Here is a 21,477-nt window from a genome sequence, read left to right as displayed (position 1 = left end):
AAGGAGGGTGTGAAAACAGGTAGAACCAGTGATATAGATGGAGGATATCAAAAGGAGATAAAAAAAGACACCTTTTCTCTGTTTCTATTGCTTGAAGCAGAAACATCTTGATGAGTAATCATGGTATTTCACGTTAAGTAGTAGTTATCACAAAACCACTTCTAAAATCATGTCATCTCCAACTTGATCTTCATCTCACATTACAGCTGCTTCCAGATATTTCTTGACTCACGGAAAGACGAGAAGAAACCTACAGTACTGAAGGGGGGCTGTGAGATGGGCGAGCACGCAGCCAATCAGAAGACAGTAAACCAAGTCACGACGGCGTGAAAGAGCAAGCATTCTCTTCTCAGCAGGCTTTTGTGTGCAGCTCCTTTCTCCAGCTCAAGGCTAAGTGTTCCATTTGCATGGCAGGCAAAACAAAGGCCACTACAACTGCTCTGAGACACACATCTCATCAGGGGCATGGGCTTGAAGGCTTGGTTTCTATTAGCATTTCGTTCAAAAACTTAAAAAAAACCTCTGTTTACTGCCAGTCAAATCCACGATAACATTCGCCGATTCCTCGGGCCAAGAGCATACCATATGTAGGATGGTGATTAGTTTTGAAACAGCTACTAGCACCAATGAACAGAAAAAGTGGGAAGTGGATACTAGACAGAGCCAAAATCATGCTCCAGGAACTCGGAGAGTGAAGAAGCAGAACTGGTTGTGAGATTTTATAAACAAATGATGTTCAATTGCAATGTAATACGAATCAAATGTTTGAGTACTTTAAATGAATAGTCAACCCGAAATTCCCTCACCATTTCTCATAATTCCCTCACCCTCATGTTGTTCCAACTTCAAACCTGTTTGCATTTCTTGCTTTTGCTGCACATGAAATATATTAAAAGATGGTTGGAAACCAAATAATCAGTTCTGGAACGACATGAGACGAGAGTGAGTAAATGACGACGTGTGACAGATCCCTTTAAAGTAATTTCAAATTGAAGCCACCCACTAATTGGGCACTAGTTGACAAGAAACACAATTTGCTAAAACTTTAGTTCATCAAACTGCAACTGTGATTTTTTATTGCAACTAAACTATTGGCACACGATTAAGGACTCAGAATAAAGTCAAGTGTCATATAAAGCTTATATAAACATTATAGAGATCTTTACATAACCCTCCTCAAACTCGAGTGTTACCTGTATGTGTGGGCAACATGGATTTCTGTGTCCCAGACTGGTGTGAATCAACCTCATTCAGCACACTCTAAAAGATGCTGGGTTGTTTCAACCCAAATTTGGGTCAAGTTGGGTTCAAATTTTAAATGACATTTTTTAACCCAACATTTGGGTTTGTCCATATTTTACCCAAATCTGGGTTAAAACAACCCAGCATTGTTTAGAGTGCAAAACTATAATCCAGAGAATTCTCTGTCAGTTGAAAGTACAACTTATCCTGAGAAAAAAACTGGACTTCTTTTTTTGTGCCACAAAATTCAGACATCAAAAGCGATATAGTGTCACTTTACAGTCTCCTGTTTCATGAGCGGTCAATCACATCAATCAGTGAGAACTGAGCCAAATCAATCCTGCTTGAAAGCATATCACAAATCAATCCTGATGTTATCATTGTTCATAGGAATCCAATAGGCGATTCTGACGTTCAAACTATTTTTGTCTGTGAAGCCATCTGCTGTTCGTTTTTTAAGTTATACTTTTGGCCTTTTATGCCTTTATTGGATTAGTTCAGAAAGGAAAGCAAGGGCAGAGAGAGGGGAAACGGGATCAGCAAAGGACGTCGAGACAGAAATCGAACTCAGCTCAACCGAGGTGCAGCTGCGCTATATGTTGGATCTCTGCTCATGCATAAGCATTCTAAACATCACGTTGATTTTTTTTTTTTCATGTTTGGTCAAAATAAAGTTCAAAATAATGACAGACTTCAGGCTCAGTTCGAGATTGGTATTAAAGTTGGCATAACGCGAAAGTTGCGATAGTCTTTTCTTCGCAATTGTGTTGTATATGCAAGTGAAACGACTTCTCAAACAAGAAAAACATTTAGGGCAGGACTTGATTTTGTAAATCGTACATTTTCGTTTTGTAAATGATTTGATCATCGAGTTGTCATTTGCTATTTGTATACGATTTTGTGCGTAACAGCTTGTCTCATTCTCATGGTGAAGAGAAGAAAAGAGATGTTGCAAGTGGGAGAAGAATTTGACGAGTGAATTTTTAAAGAAAGAAAATAATGATGTGCATTGCAATTAAATATTGTCAGTATTTACTCGCTCCGATGTTTTTTTTTTGAAAAAACAGTATGACAGTATTTTCTCCATGGAACACAAGAAGAGTTCAAGCTGCTCTTGTCCATGCAATGCAAGTCAATGGTGACCACAGCTGTCAAGCTAGATTTCCACTGAATAATGACTTTTCAGTCTGTGGCTTCAGAAGTCTAGAAATAAATTGCATAAGTTGCGTAGACTACTTTATGAGGCTTTTATGGTGCTTTTTGAAGCTTGGCAGTCTGTAGTCCCTATTCACATTCATTTTATGGAAGAGAGTAGCTCAAGCATTCTGTTAAACTACTACTTTTGCGATCCATAAGGGTGTGTGTGTGTGTCTTGGTCCAAAACCACTTGACCAAGTCAAATGGTTTTGGATTTGAAAAGACTTGAGGATGAGTAGATAACAGATTTTTCCTTTTTTTTATGTCAACTATCACATAAATATCAGAACTTGCAGCCTTTTTTTGTATTTTTACACTACTACAACTGCTGCCATGCATGCACAATGCACATGATGGAATATTGCAACATCAGATAAACTAAAAGTATCTTTATAAAAAAGTTTAAATCATTGAAATTATTAAATTGGAAAAACAACATATCACCACCACCACACTGTTGCAGTGCGTATCTCTGGAATGAAAGACAAAGCACTCGATTATGTCTTCCTGAGGCTTAAACGCAGCTTCAATTGAGTTGATCTCCATGGCAACACAACTAGTGCCATATTTCTTAATGGATAGCATGGGCTCCACTGATTCAGACTGCAGGCAGCACGGTTTCTCACCAAGAGGGAAGCATTCAGAGGGAAACAGTTTCCCTCTGCACCTATTAGAAGTGTGCATGAAAACACACTTTTACTCAAACAAACTGACAAACTGACTGACTTAAAAACCTCATAAGAGGCTCTTCTGGTTGTAGAAATGTATTGTTGTGTCGAGACGTTGGTATCACAATATGGTACCATTCACCATTTGAGCTGTCATTGCTCATAAATGAACAGCAACAGATGAATGAATACATTTTCAAACATTAAATGTTGCAGATAATTAAGTCAAGTTGAGATGTCACAAAGCAAACCTTCATAAAAGTACATCTAAGCATGTGACCAAAAGAGCAAATTATGCATTTTATCTAATAATAAAGCATACAATCGGATATTGGCTGCTTCTGAGTGATGGCGTCTATCTCTTAACAAACCCCCCATGGATTGATATAATGATTGGACAACCTATAGCCTAGAAACTAGCTCATCTGTGCATTTGTTTCGGATGAAAAATTGTAGTTTGAATCACCAAGGATATCATATTGATAAGAAGCACAAAGCATAGCAGTTATAAAGTGGACAGATAACAAGACCTTCTGATATCTTAGTTCTGAATAGGAACCCGCACAAACCAGAAATACAGAGTTTTTATTGCCTTGAAAAAAAAGTAATAATAATAATAATATTTAATAATAATAAAAGAGTTCATATCAAGCTCATGAGGCATCTGTAGTTACACTATACACTGAAACACCATCATATTTCTGGGTTTGTTAACAATATAATATTTGATAGCACCAACCATAATTAGTTCAACATCTGTTCATTGTCTTCATCGTTTCCCTTTTCATTTCTGGCAAGTTTTAGGAAGGTAGAGTATTTAAAATAAACCACTTACTTTTTATGGGTTTCGTATCTGCCAGTGGCTCCAAGACTCTGCAAAATTAAATAAACAAAAAGGTAGAATTTTGAACATTATTTATATTAACATTAATCTTGATAATAAGATTAATTATCCATTATAAAGCATTCTATTTGAAAAGTCAAACATTTCAAACCTTTTTCCAAAAAAATTGGGAATGTCTTTTTTTTAGGATTTTGCTTAGAAAATCAATCAGATGTTACTAAGTATTAAGTATTGTATTAACCGTAAGTCAAATTAATGCAACACGACAAAAATGCATGAAATAAAGTGCCTGATCTAGAATTCCACAGAAGACAAACCAATGCGTAAAACAGATGTAAAATTGTGTGGCCCCTCGTTGCTTACGTAAGGCGAGTTAATGATATTAACACGCTCTACTAACACAATGCCAAATAGAAATATTCAATTTTATAATTACAGTATAATCAATGCAGACACCAAAGCATTTCTGTTACCAGAAACTGTCCACACGGTTGGGAATGGCAGCCTCACTGTTGTCATAGCAACTTTCAAAAATTTGTTTTGAAAATGACCTATTCTGTAGATATGCATATTCTTTCATCTGACATCAAACGTCATGCATTGTCCACATCAGCTACCAATACATGAAACTCAGCTGAAGCAAAGTGTATCATAAGTATTATTACAGGTGAAGAAAGCAAATTGTATTTGTACAATCGTGCTTGACCTATTGCAGCGTACAGTACTTTATGTTCTTCATAAGCCTTTGGCATTTTATGTAATAATAAACACAGCAGGGGAGTTTCTTCAGAGGAGAAAAGGGAGGCAAACATTTTTGATGTACAAATAATCACCAATACAACACTAAAAACAAACCAAAACATATGAGAACTTAATGGAATAATGTATAAACCGTTTGTTTCACTTACCAAGTCCAACTGCAGATAAAAGCTGTTTACGATTCTTATGTTTTCAGGTTTTTATAAAGAGCTTATGATATAAAGATAGATGAGAACATTATGAAATTCATGTTGTGTAGTAAAAATCCACAAATCTGCATAAATTCATAAAACAGATGGGAATTAATTACAAAGCAAACAACCCATCACCTCATTTAGTCACCTCTGAATCTCAAAATTGCTGAAATATTCAATGTTTGTGAGAGAGCCGTTTTAGGCAGGATTAAAACTGAAACCATCATGACACCTGTGGATTTGTTGACATTTCTGAGGAGTTTAGAGAGAATTAATATTCGCACAAATATGTCAAGTTTTAAAATTAAATGGTAAACTATTGGGTGCTGGGGGGAAGTGTGAGGTAAATGGTGTTCTATACCCAGAAATTGTAAAAAAGTCAAATTGAAGATGAATACTCTCAATCACAGAGGGGAGACTTTGCTTCTTCGTTTCAGGTTTAAATGCATAATTTGTTCTTAAAAAGTTAATTTAAAGTTAATTCTCAAAAAATGAGTCCTTAATTAGTGGAAACAGGAGCGCAAGGCAATCAGCCTTTAAATAGCCAAAAAAAAAGAAATTAGCAATAATGAAATAATAATCTGTAGACCTGGAGAGCCTGAGAACAAATTCCTGAAATGATGTACTTTTGCCAGTAATTATTAAAAATACTCAATACCTGCACAACAAATAACACGATTATATCATATTGATTAAAAAAAGAAAAGAGAAAATACACTTGCTACACTGTCCAGACAGCTCTCCAGTTTAAAAGCGGCAAAATGTTAAGGGACAACTCAGGCGCAAAATGAACCTTCACTCTTAGAAGAAAAGGTTCTATATAGAATCTTAAAAGGTTCAGTCAGCGCTACATATTTGGAACCCCTAAAATGTTCTATACACTCTTAAAAAAGGGTTCCTCTGGGTTCTATATAGAACCCTGGGGTTCCATACTTGGCCAATAGAACCTTTTACCAAAAAAAAATGGTTCTATATCGATTATCGAACCATTTTGGAGTTCCATATATGAAGAGGGGGATGGAACCATTTCTGGTTCTAAATAGAACCATTCCTTCTAAGAGTGTTTGGTCTAATAATACTGCTAACATTGGTACTTGATTTGTTTTCATGATAATCGAATATAAAGAGTTTTATCTCTAAAAACTGTTTAGCTTATAAATCTAGTATATAGGGCATAGAGTAATGAAAAATAAAAATCGCTAGTTAATACCACAAACACGGCTCGAAGTAGCCCCACACCAACACAGTAGCATAATGAGGGTCCCTGCATGCAAACCAAAACATTGAGAACTTTGTAAGTGTACAGATTTTATTAAGGAAATATTTTATAAAAACAGTCGACTTCAGGTATCCAGGCAGGAGCCATCTTTGAAAAAGAGTCTTTACCAGTCAAACCACAAACAATGTGACAAGTGAGCTGGAATCGATCGGAATTACGTTTGTGAAATCTAATTACATGGAAATGCATGAATTATATTTGTTTAAGTCTGCAAAGTCTGTTGAAAGGGAGGGCAAGAGGTTTTTCTGTCATTCATGCAAATCAATGAGCAAGACTCACACCAGGCAACATTTTTCCAGTCTTCAACTGTCCAATTTTGGTGAGCTCTTGCAAATTGTAGCCTCTTTTTCCTATTTGTAGTGGAGATGAGTGGTACCCAATGGTGTCTTCTGCTGTTGTAGCCCATCCGCCTCAAGGTTGTGCGGGTTGTGGCTTCACAAATGCTTTGCTGCATACCTCGGTTGTAACGAGTGGTTATTTCAGTCAAAGTTGCTCTTCTATCAGCTTGAATCTCCATTCTCCTCTGACCTCTAGCATCAACAAGGCATTTTCGCCCACAGGACTGCCGCATACTGGATGTTTTTCCCTTTTCACACCATTCTTTGTAAACCTTAGAAATGGTTGTGCGTGAAAATCCCAGTAACTGAGCAGATTGTGAAATACTCAGACCAGCCCATCTGGCAGCAACAACCATGCCATGCTCAAAATTGCTTAAATCACCTTTCTTCTTTTTTTCTTTCCAATTCTGACATTCAGTCAGGAGATTATCTTGAGCAGGACCACACCCCTAAAAACACTGAAGCATCTGCCATGTGATTGGTTGATTAGATAATTGCATTAACGAGAAGTTCTCAATGCTTCGGTTTGCATGTAGGGACCCTCATTATGCTACTGTGTTAGTGTGGCACTATTTTGAGCCTTGTTAGTGGTATTAAATAGCGATTTTTATTTTTCATTACTCTATTCCCTATATACTAACGTTAGAGATAAACTACTTCGATACATTCGATTATCATGAAAACAAATCTCAGAGAACGGTTGACTAGATACCAATGTGTTATTAGACCAATGGTTAATTTTGTGTTGTATTATTTTGAGTTTGGGTTGAATTTAGAGGTATCCTTTAGATAGCCTTGAACCTCCTTTGCCAAATATGATGTGACTCACGTAACTGTGATGTTCAAAACAAGCTGAATCCATTTTGAGGATGACACATTTGCCACAGTGTGTGGTACATGATGTTCTATTCCAAACACAGCAGCGTCTGTGACTGAAATCATATTTCCTAACAAAGCTCATAGCGCGAAGAGTCGTGAAAATACCCAAGAGGGACTGAGTGTCCCACATGAATGTGTCTTTTCTGCTTGCATAGAGTCTTGATGAGATCTGCTGGAGATAAATGACTATGCTCATTAAGAGTGTAATTGTGTGAAACAAACTGACATCCAATTCTCAGACAATTCCATAACAAACTACCCATTCTGGCAGGTTAGATGTTTAACCTTTTCCTCCTAAACAACACATGAAAATCTATATGGCGCAGGCTGATGGGTCCTTAACTCAATATGCTTGCAATCACAAGTTTTTACGAGGGAACGCAAAGGATTCTCGAGCGAAGGTTTTTTTTTAGCGTAAGAATGCAAAAGCATTGAAATATATGTTTCCCTCTCATCTCATATTGTTTTCTATGGACTTGCCATAAAGGGCCTTTAATCTTACTCAGCAAGGCCATGTTTTTGACTTGAACAACCAGATCAAACAAAACCCAGTAAAAATGACAGAACAATCTTGAACTGTGTGAAAATGTCCAAGAGCAGCAAATGCCAGCAGACCTGCGCTTTGAGATTTCTAATCGAGAAAATTGCTATCGACAGCTTGTTGATTTTGGTGAAATGTCACACTCAAGCAGCTCGATCGGGAACGCGACACAGGGCTGCTCCTGTCTGCGCCTGTTTTTTTTAATGTCAGTAGACCTTCTGGGCTAATACAACAGTTCAGGGCCGACAGCTGTCAATCTGTGGGAGTAAAATGAGCCTGGAAAGGCTTTAATTGCTTTAAAACATGAACAGAGACCAAGACAATACACTGCTTTTGTCTTTCTGTCTGATGCAGAACAGACATTCAAGGTGCACTGCTCTAATAAAAGTTTGTTACAAAACACATCCACATCACATGATAAAAGGTATCTTTCCCATGTTAATCCGAGTTTTTGTCCTAACCAGCCACGTTAGTGAAACGTGATGATAGACAGGGACAGTATTTTAGAAACGGTTTCTATTTCAAGGCTGGTAATGATTACTGTATGTGCATTTTTCAATGTTAAAAGAATGTAAATGTGGGTTTTCTGAACGCCATTACGTGACCTTTATACTGAAATCGAGAATGGATAATTCACCTCTAAAGAAAACAAGACATTCGAATTATAAACTCAAATGTAAACAACCAAGTGTCGAGTGTCAACAAACAAGTGACAAGTCTGAAGATTGAACGAAACTTCAAATCACTAACAGCATCAAATCAGCACAAACAGAGTTCATTCATTCATATAATGTGTAAAAGTTCGAATTACACCTCTACACATTTATTCAGGAGGCATCAGCTATAAACCAAGAGTCTAAAAGCTCGTACTAAAACTGACACCTCCACTATCCTGGCACACAGCAGAAAAACAGGTCGCAGCTGTGCATACGGTAGACAGATAAATGCTGGGAGCAAACACTCTCACATTAGAATCTCACACACTGACAGACAGGAAACGGAAGCATTCACCAGCCTGAAATATCTGCTTGGATGGACACACATCTGGTCTTGTGAGCTTACAAGTGAAGACTCCGGACCGAGATAGATGGCTTTGACCATTTCCCTTCATAAACATGTCAAATAAAAAGCACAGAAATTCTCCTTTCCACAATATCAAACAAGCATAGTAAATCTCTCCACTGGTGCATCGCAGTTGATTTTCACATGAGCATTGAGAACAAAATGTGATGGAAACTGTTGCTTCTCCAGCTACAAGATACTGAAGCTACAGTAAAAGCTACTCTTTTGAAATAATTTGCTACACTACGAGCTAATATTGAATGTGTAAATACATTTTTTTAAATATAAACATAATATATATTTACTACGGTTCAAAAGTTTAGGGTCAGTAAAATTATATTATGTTGTTTCTTCAAAACATCAAATTGATCAAAAGTGAAGACATTTGAAGACAAAGTATATTCAATGTGGCAAAATGCCGGTGAACTTGGTCCACTCACTGAAGTTTGTCCTAAAGACTATACATTTTTTAATACAATATGGTCAGCCGATAAATTAGCTGTGCCTCAAAACTGAAAAACAGTTCTGTGTGGACTGTTTCCAGTTTTAAATGGAAAAGCTATTAAAGAAAGATGGCTGTAATTCATTTTTATGTACTGTATATTAGTTTGCAGACCTCCAAAGTATAATAAGGATTTTATAAGTGAATTTTCAGTTTTTTATCTTCTGTTGTGCCAAATGCAGATAGGATTTTGATACTGGGCAATTTTAATATACATGTTGTCCTTCTAAACCTATGGTCAAACAATTCTTACAAACTATTGACTCTTTTAATCTTACACAGTCTGTTCTTGGTTCTACTCATAAACAAGGGGTCACACTTGATTTGATCGTATCATATGGCTTTTTTTCTGTCTAAACATAAGATTATTTCTTTTAATAAATATGTTATAGCCCGGAACCACTCAATGTGCCCGTTTGCTCGTTTTTTTAATTCATCTACATCTGAAAAAATCCTGGATGCCTATATTAGTTCTCCAAACTCATGAAATTAAAGGGACACTTCACCCATTTGCATTAAGCTTTGTATCTTTAGAAACCCAGTCATATTTTTGAATGGTCATGGTTTATTCCCTTATTTTCCCCTGAGATGGAAGGAATAAGGATTTAAGTGTTTTACTTCCTGCTTATTATGACGCAAAATGACGATTTTTACGTCATTTCAGATAAATGCTGTTCTTTTTGAACACTCTGTTCAACAAAGAATCCTAAAGAATGCTCGTTTTCACAAAATATTAAGCAGCATTGATAATAATACATTTTTTCACCAAATCAGCATATTAGAAAGATTTATGAAGGGTCATGTGTCAGAGAAGACTGGAAAAACTGCTTTTACTATATATTTTTTAAAAAGACCACTCACTTATATAATGATCAGTACAATTCTAAAGCACTGATTCATTCAAATAAATCTGACTTTCCATTATATGAGCGAGAAACATTTAGCATTGCACATTTGATTGCATACCTCAGTTCACAGTGTGACAAACAACTATCACTATTTGTAAGAAAAGAATCGCGTTCCTGTAGTAAGTAAACTATTAGTAATGTCACTGTACTGTCAAAACTATTTGTCCCCAAACAAATCATGAGCCAGCCAACAGGAAATGCAATGCTGTAGGATTGTTTAGGATGAATCACTTGTGTTGTTCCCTTCCTCATTTGCAAGTCAATTTGGGTAAAAGCATCTGCATGAATAAATATGTTTTTCGTGACATGTTGAGAAAAAAAAACAACTCAATACAGATCAAGGAACCTGCATGGTGTTTGGTAGCACGCTAATTGGACAAATTAGTAAGTGTGAGCGTGGCTTTAATTGCAGCCCAGGAGGAAGCTGAAGGTGTGTGACCTCAAATTACTGTAATCAATAATTCACTTTGACTGATTTAGATACAGCTCAGTCCAGATGCATAGTGAATGCAAGGGCGTTTAAATGCTAATTGCTTTGCAGCCAGAGCATCATTATGGACGGCTGGTTTATCTGGAGTCTTCTGCTTCTTGACCCTGCTCATGCGAGCTTAAAGGATCGTACTCGGCTGAAGCCGAAGTCTGTTTTCACCTCTGGACGTAATGAATGAAGCGAATAGCTTGAACTGAACTCAAATAACCTCTTTCTGTAGATTAAGCTAGGCAAGCACGGAGCTGACAGCCAAGACAGTCAAGGGCTTCTAGAACTTCTCACTTCACTGTGCTAATTTGAACAAGGCCTTTATTTTTCTATTTGTCAGTAGAGTAAACTGTAGCATGGTTGTTAAACCTCTCCCAGGCCCAATTAGGGGAGCAATGCTAGCATTCATAACCCAGATCTCGCTTCTGGTCTGGGGGGAGAGGGGGCTGTGGTGATGCCCCTGGCAGCCCAGTCCTGGCAGCTCGCAGCCCTTGTGGCAGCAATATTAAGTGACTGCTGAAATTCATGGCCTGCGCAGCCATTTTATATGTATGTCTAGGTGTCAACCGGCTTTCATATGGTGCAGGCGTTCAGCAACACATTAGCAAATTGTGCCGTTTCATTATTCATTAGGGTGCTGTGGTGCGGGAACACACCAGCCTGGTGTGAAAAACATGCGCGTTCCCTTTATGGCGATTACTGGCAATTATTGTTAGTTTGAAGCTTCAATAACCGAAGCTGGCTTTGCAACAAGCTGTTATGCAAGTGTGAAATCCCTTTTAAAGTGATGATAAATGCTAGAAAATGATTGGTAGCCACATAATGGCCAACGTATTCATTTATCAATTAACTTAATGTACTTTATGTTCCATATGCAAATGGGTAGTTGTCATATCCTGCAATGTCAATTACTAAATTCTGAAAACTGTTTTACAAAGAATTATTTAATAATAATTACATGGTTTTTTGAGCTTATGTTAATTGGGAGACTGCAATGTTTATGCTTTTAATTCATGTGTCAAATATACAAATTTATATACATTTTAACATTAAAAAAGTTGTATCAAGCACCCAAATGCAAGCATGAAATCTAAAAAAGATTGTATTATTATAAAAAAATATAAAAAATGATAAAAATTTATAAAAAATATAAAAAACTATTATAAAAAAGTTTGTATTATTTTACATTAACGTACCTTTAATGTAGCCCCCAAAATACGGCCCATCAGTCGGGTCCAAAACTCTGAGATTACATTGAATTTTTTGTCATGTAAATAAAAAAAAATATATATTTTTTCCTCATACAAAAAGTAAAAGTATTAATAATTAAAATGTAAAATAAAATTATAGATTCTCCACTATTCTTAGACCAATTATGATGTGACCAGATATAATTTCCTTAATTAAAAACACTTCAATTCTCAAATTATGCTGGATTACATTATCATCAGATTTTACTTGTGGAGTTCATGCAGCTCAAGTGCAATTTTGAGCGCATAAAATCAGTACAATATAAATTGAATAAATGTAGCATTAAACTAGAAAATTATGCATGATAAAAGACTTTTCACAGCTAATTTAGGACCCCACTGTAACTTTTACTATATAGTTCAAACACTGATGGACTATATCAATCATTTATGGAAAAACAATGAAATTCTGGCCATCAAATGAACAGCTTCCATTTCTCCTCTCCATAACTGGCATTTTCTTTTCCCTCTTAATGTTTCTAAATCGATTCAACCCACACAAAAAGATGTTCATAAACATCAAAAATCAGAGATTCAAACTAGGTTACTGCACATTATTATGACAGTTGGGTACAACGCTGCTTTGAAATTGTTCTGCAACGTCTTCTGCCCACGCTCATCACCTTGGGCTAGACAGTGGCTCCGGCATGGCAGAGAGAGAGAGAGAGGGCAAGTTTGCCCCCTTATGGTCTCTTAATGAAGTAAACTTTCATATAGAACACTCTTAAAACCTGTAGAAAGCAAGTCTGTCGAACTAGACTGCTGCACCACATCCAAATGAAAAGAAAATAGCCCTCCCCTGTTAGACAGCAGGAAAGTTCTCTTTTTGGCGATGCTTGACTAAGTGGACTCTGTAATGAGTCTGGCCGCCTGATTAGAGTGATAGACATGCAGGAATCCAGCAGGCGCTGCCAGAGACCGCCACAACCAGGAGGAGGGGAGGGGAGGGGAGAGAAGACAGGACGTCTGAGAGAAGTCTGGAGGTAAACATCCCAGCAGGAATGTAGACCTTAACTAGAGGCACTAGAATGAAGGGTTGGTAGGTGGTGAGTTATAGCGTACAATACATTAACCTTGAAGAGGGTGAAAATGTACAAAAAAAAAGCTCTGCAGGAGATGCTCCATACAATCAATGAAATCATAGCGATTGCATGTTCAAAGGAGATGAATGTTTCCCAGGACAGGCTGTGATTTTATCAATCAGCACAGATTGAAATCAACCCAATCAAGTGTAGATGTTTATGGAGATGCTATCAGTGTTACTTCCAAACTATAATACAATACTTTTTACTGTTATTTCAAGTAATTCATTACCTTACAATATTACTGTCTCGGAATTGTAATGTGTTATATTACTCCTGTATTACTTTTGAGTTACTGTCACCAAATTTACAATACAGAATTAGAACTTAACGTTAGGGCTGTAACGATATGACACCCGAAATCGTGTTTCACGATACTCAGATCCACGAACCTGCAGAATCGCTTCCAACTCTCAGCGTTATCCTTCCCGTCCAGATCCAATGCTACCACATCTTTAAATTGCTATTAATATTATTTGAAGTTAACATTATAAAATATCTACACCACAAAACTAGTTGAGGATCAATTATTTAAAATTGGGGAATTCCAGCGTTATGGACATGACATTTGCAGTCAATTCTCCGAAAATGCATTTAACACCAACATTGAAATGTCTGTTTATCCATATAGGCTACTCCCTTAAAGGAGTCCAGACATTTTAAAAAATATCAGTCTACACATGTGTTTTATATTTAATAGGGAAATAGACATGCATTCATGCGTGAAAAATAAATATTTAAATTCTAGGAGGCAAAATATATTGTTTTGTATTGAATTACACTGCTCAAATCAGATGAGGAAGGGTTGGCTCTCCACAGAACATAAAAAAGTTATTTTATTTTTCGTGTTCGCATTTATGAGGAAAAAACAATGTTAGAGACGCGACAGTTCTCTGTTACGGATGTGAGCGCTCTGAAGCGGCATTAAAAGACTGCTTTAAAACTTTCACAGAGACCTCAAACAGAAGACACAAAGCCTTTCTTTAAAGTGAATTTCGTTTTGTCTTGTATCTTAATTTTAATCAATGTTTCATCAACCAATTACCTGAATTTAATAAATAAGAATTAAAAGCAGACAATTATAGATAATCATGACACGGAGGCGCCGGCTCATGAACTGGAGCGTCTCATAAATATACCGAAACCCAGCATATATGTATAGCCTACCCCACGGATCTGAAAAATATATCTATATTGAAATGTCTACTTGTAAACAGAACAATTCAAAACGAAAGAAAAACTGCTTTCTGCTTATAAAATGAAATTCTCTTCTACTGCGAAGATCGCGAGTCAGCATCATCAACTTCATCTTTATTAATAAACAACTAAAATGTCTCCTTGCTATATTTGACATTCATGATCACTGTTTTTTTTTGGGACGGCTTTTAAGTGCTTATCCACATCACCACCGCACCAAAAACATGATTGCGTGATGAAAACAAACATAGCCTAACTGTTTAGAAAGAAAACAGAACGAATAGCCTAATGCACAAACGTCCATCTCCATGAAGGTTCAAGCGGTTGTTCGGTAACTACCATAGGAGTTTCATTTATCAAAGTTGTTCTTTTGTCTAAAGAATTTGAACAAATTAACCAGTGATGCCAAAAGGGTGAACACATGAGATTTATCTCTGAAGAAACAATTCCTGGCAGCCAGTTGTTGGAATGATTGCTTTTATAAGCTTCTGGACCTTCTATCACATTACATCATACGCTCTGAGCACCTTGAGCTAAAAGACTTTAACCTCAGACCAGCACTAACCAAGCACCATGGTAACATGTTTAACCAAGGGCAATAAATTGCTGCATCGGTCTGTAGCATTCAACGTATCTTTTGTCAGATTTTTCTCTGCAATACGTTGCAGGGTTCAAAAGAGTCAGAAAGTGCATTGGAAATCTAATATCAAAATATTATTTAAACCTGCTAAACAGATTTTTTTTTTGGGGGGGGGGGGGGTAAGAATTTAAAACAAAGAAACGCTCATGAAAAAAAATATTGGAAATATTTATGATTCATTCTGTATTATTATAAGGTGAATAATAAAATAAGCAAATTTATGACAGAGACGTTGAGTTTTGAAGTGGTTTATAAATTAATTCATTACAATAGATAGACGATAGAACGATAGATAGAACGATAGATGGATGGATGGATGGATGGATGGATGGATGGATGGATGGATGGATGGATGGATGGATGGATGGATGGATGGATGGATGGATGGATGGATGGATGGATGGATGGATGGATGGATGGATGGATGGATGGATGGATGGATGGATGGATGGATGGATGGATGGATGGATGGATGGATGGATGGATGGATGGATGGATGGATGGATGGATGGATGGATGGATGGATGGATGGATGGATGGATGGATGGATGGATGGATGGATGGATGGATGGATGGATGGATGGATGGATGGATGGATGGATGGATGGATGGATGGATGGATGGATGGATGGATGGATGGATGGATGGATGGATGGATGGATGGATGGATGGATGGATGGATGGATGGATGGATGGATGGATGGATGGATGGATGGATGGATGGATGGATGGATGGATGGATGGATGGATAGATAGATAGATAGATAGATAGATAGATAGATAGATAGATAGATAGATAGATAGATAGATAGATAGATCTCTGTATGTGTGTGTGTGCGTGTGTGCATATGTATATATATAATAGACAATAGACAAGATGCCAAATAAAATCATTTTCATTAATGGTTAACATACTGAAAAAACTTTACCCACTGAAAAATTCATAGCGAAACATAAAATAATATGACTATTATTGCAGGCAGTTGTGTAAATTGGTTTCAGTTTGCTGGATATCTAATATTCTCATTAACTGAATTGTAATGGATTCAGATCACCATCTATCTGTTGATTCATGCTTTCTTACTTCAGAATATCAAGCCTTGCACAATAACATAGCCACAGGCATCGAAGCAAATCTTCTAACATAGTGATTGACATAACCTGGCAACATAATTGCACAAAAAGTGCTGCAGACGGCCTTCCAGACTCGCTTTCAGGTACATTTCGATTTTAAAGGCTTTGCTATTCACCATAACAAAAGAGCTCTCCACTGACATTTTCCATGCAGTCATGCCTGAGCTGTGAGTAGGGAAAAAATCTGGAATATCTGTGTAACTGTGTTTTCTACTGCCATACGACTATAAAGTTTGACAACTCACCCAGAAGCATTCTGGGAATGAAAAAACTTATTTTGTGGACTGGACACACACTTTTTTTTTTACATATACATCACTTCTCAGAAATCCTTCTCTTTGGAAATGGCCTATGAATTAAAATGTACTGCTTTATCATGCCATGTGAGGTGTAAAAAAACACCTGGGTGACATAAAAAGTCTGCCCATGGTTTGAAAACAGAAAAAGCACAACTATAACTCTCTCATATTTTTGGTCACAGAGCAATTTCGTGGAACAATTGTTAAGAAATGACAGGAGAGCTAGGAATGTGTGAATAATAAAATGTATGCTAAACTAGTAGAAAATTATCTCCAGCTGGACTGTAAATTCCTACTCAATCTTCACAACATATGCAGATTATCAATGGGCCTTGAGCCCTATTATTAGTTAGCCAGGGTGGAGGGAAGAGTGCACACAAAACTAAAAATGCTGTCATTATTTACTCAGCCTCATGTTGTTCCAAACCCACAAAGACAAACGCAGACATTTTTGTTAAAAAAAACAAAAAAACTTTACATACAGTAGCTCATAAGGATTCTAGGGACTTCTGGCTTTCAAAATGAAATAAAAAAAAACTTTATTGTACACTCTTTGTTATTGTTTTTTTTTTTTACTTCTTTTTTATTGTTACTCAAAAATAAATAATGTGCTCAATTGGAATCTAGAGACAATGGGCTCTATGCACGGCGGTATTTCCGGCGAAATTCTAAGGATGCTCGATAACTTCCGCTGATCGTAGAGTCCAATGCAATACCGAGAATTTATATTAGTTTTTATACTCTATGGCTATTCTAAAGAAACGTTAGTCACAAAAACAGACAAAACAGACACCCATCATTTTGTTTATGCTTCTTTTTTAACTTTTATTAAATAAGCATAACTATTTATATAAAATTACATCTAAACGTAAAGTTTCGTTTCAAAGACGAGAGGACAGTAAAATTTGAAGACTCTGCCATAATCCCGTTTTCCGCGGTTTTCCTCCGCTTTAAATCTCCCCAACCGGAAACTGACGAGCATCCTTGCGTCAAATGCGGAACTTATGCGTGCATATAGCCCATTCCCCTGAGATGGGAGAAATAAGGATTAAAGTGTTTTACTTCCTGCTTATTATGATGTAAAAATCATCATTTTGAGGATTTTAAAAAATTCTACTGCTCGAATCCGATGTTCGTGGCTATCTTTACGAGCCGCAATATAGTGAAGAGCAGCGGAGGCTGATGGAGGAACAGGAGGCGGCTGCCTGTCGCTTGAGGAGCCCGGACTGGCTCAAGCTGAGGCGGACTGCTATGCATGTGCTCTCGATATGAACTACAGACACAGACAGAGTCTGTCTGCTGTAGAGAATTTCAACGATGGCAATTTGTCCTGGACAAAATCTCTGAATCAGACGAGCACACGGACGTTTGCGTTGTTATGTGAACCATCCTAGTTTCGCCTGACAGAACATCCAGGTATCATGCAGTAATTCACCATATAGAAAGAAATACAAACGAGGAGTAATTCACTAAAGAGTTTGCCATTGTAACATTAACGGGGTTTGTTGTTGTGGAAAGGAGGAGGTGGGAATCGGCGAACATTTAAACATTTTAATAGTTAAATTAACAAATACAAAACAAAAGTATAACCCAGCAGTCCCTCATTGACAACTGTTGTCTATACACAACAGAAACAAAACACAACATGTGCAAGTTGTTGTCTTTTCTCTGTCAAGAGGGCACCAAATTCAAAAATTCTTTTATATTTCGACTACATATAGGATCCACTTTCAATAAAGATTAATGTTGAAATGAGTGAAATGCTCCTTTAAAAATTAAAATCATTTACTCACCCTCGAGTTGTATGAATTTTTGTCTTCTGCTGAACACAAAACAAGATATTTTGAAGAATGTCGGTAACCAAACTGTTATTATATATGGGCATAGTATTTTTTCCAATGGAAGTCAATGGGGTTTACCTGGCCAGCAAGGAAATCACAGGGATCAAGTGCCACATTTTAATCAAAGGGAAGTAGTATCATAGACTGTCTCATATCTGTGATGTTTGTCACTGCATTAATGCATCTATTGCTTTTCCACAGCTATATCCTAATGAAATTATAAAATATTGAAAACACTTGACGTATGATTCACTTTTGGTTTATCAAAACAAAATCTTATGTTAGGCTAGATTACAACCCCAAACTCTTCATATTTTATATTGTAATATTGTCTACAGACCTGATCTCTCAAGAAATACATTACATTTATGAAAAATTCACCATATTTAGTACATGTCCCACTTTCTCTAGCACTTTTTCCCAAATGCTTTGAATTTTTAATGTGTTCCCCCAAAAGACCATTGTGAACACCACGCTCAAACATATAAAGGCCATCTTGATACAAGTTATATAAACTGCAGAGCGCACAAGATGATATCAGTGGTAGGCCATTATTATTTCGCCAACATTTGTTTAATTACATCTCCTGAGATCTAAATTAACTCGTTAAAGAAATGCAAGCCAAACTAACCACGCTAGAAAACAATTACAATCAATTACAATCAAGTACTGGATGTCTGTTTTCCACTGAAGGACACAAAAAAGCAAGGAAGATATCTGCATGTTATGCAAATCAAAGATTCTCCAAGTTACCAAGGTGTCTACACAACTGTGGCTTATTATGACACTTTAAAAATGTTACGTAATCTGACTTTGAAACAAGAATCCAACTTCATTCATTCATTCATTGCTATGGAAACATTGGTGACTGTAGCAGAATGAAACCTGAACTAATGGGTGTCTGTGTGTGTCACATATCCAACTGAATCATATCAAGTTCCTTCAACTGGTCCGCCAACAACAGATTCCTGTGGTGTTCTGGCTACCACAGCTAGACATTATTTTCACATCATGAGCTCGCATCTTCTCATACCATCTGCTTTGATGCGTTCATAGAATTTCCAAACATCATATTGATATTCCACACTGTTGAAATGAAAAGAGATCGGATACCTCACAATATTTATATAGCGTATACTGTTCAATTGCATTATGAAATCTATTTAATTATTTTCCCCTGATATTTCCTTCCTGACATCAGCATACTAATTTCTGGATAATTAGTGTTTATTTGTGTTTAGTGATCAACTAAGTCGCTACAAAAGAATCGTATTTACTAGCATGGCATTAGATTACGAGCAGAGCAGCTACTTTTTACAAAAAAGTATTGATCATTTGCGACAAAGCACTGCATCGTTGGTTTTTATAATCCATCACAATGTGTTTTGTGGACGGAGCTTAATCTATGGAAGGAAGCCATGGATAAAATAATTTAAATGGCAACTTTGTTTCTCACAATTCTGACTTTTTGAAGTTTATATATCCCAATTTTAGAAGAGAAAATCTGAATTTCAAGATTAAACTTTTTTTTCTCATAATTGATATAAACTCACAATTGCAAGTTATTTAATGCAAAATGGGAAATATAAACAAATTTTTCTTTATATAGGTTTAAATGTTATCTATGTAAAATGTTAGATGCTTAAATCATTTTTCATGCTCAAGAGCACTCTGTATAACAAATGGGTTCTGGAAGTAAAAACTCCATAGAGAGATTGACTTTGAAAGATAATTTAAAATTTTTTAAAGACAGACCTAAAGCTGAAAAACTACATTACCCATGATGCTGTACAGAAAATTACACCAATCAGAGTTGAAAAAAGCAACAAGCACCAAAATTGCCACTCCCGAAGCAATCCGAATGATGTAGCTCTAAACACTCTCAAAATCCTTAAAGCATATTTTGCATATATATATATATATGCATATTTTGCAGTAAACTTAAGGTGTGTTGTTTATATATCTATAATCAACATTTGTAAATGAGTAGTTTTATATTTCTCTATTTCTAATTAGAATATATTGCTCTCAATGCTTCATGGGATTGTAGTTCTTTCCATCACGAAAGCACACAGTCTTGTAATAACTTTGATTTCCGATTTTCAGAAGTTTGTAGTTTAGTGTTGTGATTTGAAGTTACCTTGTAGCCGCTTGGTTTGTGGCTTATAACTCTTTAACAAAGGCTTCTTTATAATCCTGGGATGGATTATAATATGGGAAAAATGAATGGAAAAAGTAGGGGGGGGGGGGGGTTTGTTGAACTCTATGGCATTTAAAGCAGCATTGATGTGTCAGATTATTTTTAGTGATTCAGTTTGTTCAAACGATTTGGGTATATGAGCTGGTTAAAAATTAAACATTTTTATATTTAAAGGCTTACAAATATGATAAAAAAAGAAGAAAAAAAACATAAGAAAAGTTCAGTTAAATAAAACATTAAAATGTTTACAAAAATCAGTTCAAAAAATTATTCACCTTTTCACGTGATACATTTTCCATTTTATTTGTAAAGCAAAATATTGAAAGTACTCCCGTGATTTATTGTTATATTCACCTCGATTATGATACTATGATGATGTAATTTTATTCAAAAATAAATAAAAGTTTATCTTGGCGGTTTTTATATTTTAATGTTACATAGCCCCTGAGGGATCCTACTTTTTATAGATGCATCCAGATCACAATGACTTTATCCATTTTATAGATGGTACATTACCGGTAAACAACTCAAACTTAAAATCCTTGATGCTGGATTTTCAACATGCTAATTAGGTTAAACAAGGTAAGGTCTGGTTTAAACCATTCATTGGGAGAAGTTCGAAATGCACAGATCTCATAGTTATTCATGGCCACGATCATTTGAGGCCAGCACATAAAAGCATACGTACATTATGAACGCTTCTTTATCTACCCCCTCTTAACATATACATTTATACAGTATATATATAAAAGTTTTCAGAGCTGCACAGCTTTTTAACAAAGGCAAATGTATGCAGATCAAATTCATGTTCTGCAAAAGTCCCTAATGCAAGGTTACAAGGCAATGCGTCCTCAAAGCACTGACTCACTGGTGTAGGATGACAGATGAGTGTTCGCTGAATAGAAAGCCATGATCAAACTCCAGGATGATTTCTGGGCAAGCA

General features: G+C 36.3%; 1 protein-coding gene across 3 annotated transcripts in view; it reads right to left on the bottom strand.

Moving 5' to 3' along the window:
• ankfn1a (ankyrin repeat and fibronectin type III domain containing 1a) overlaps positions 1-21,477 on the bottom strand; it is an 80,208-nt gene that overhangs the window by 41,590 nt on the left and 17,141 nt on the right. For all 3 annotated transcript variants that reach the window (XM_039665108.2, XM_039665111.2, XM_039665110.2), the window contains one exon: positions 3,943-3,980. In XM_039665108.2, the coding sequence (XP_039521042.2) occupies positions 3,943-3,980 (38 nt within the window). The remainder of the gene's footprint in view (positions 1-3,942; positions 3,981-21,477) is intronic.

Source organism: Pimephales promelas, chromosome 17, assembly GCF_988280905.1.
Source record: "Pimephales promelas chromosome 17, fPimPro1.hap1.1, whole genome shotgun sequence".
NCBI classification, from domain to species: domain Eukaryota; kingdom Metazoa; phylum Chordata; class Actinopteri; order Cypriniformes; family Leuciscidae; genus Pimephales; species Pimephales promelas.
Note: the sequence above shows the minus strand (reverse complement) of the source record. Positions and strands in the feature narration are given on the sequence as shown.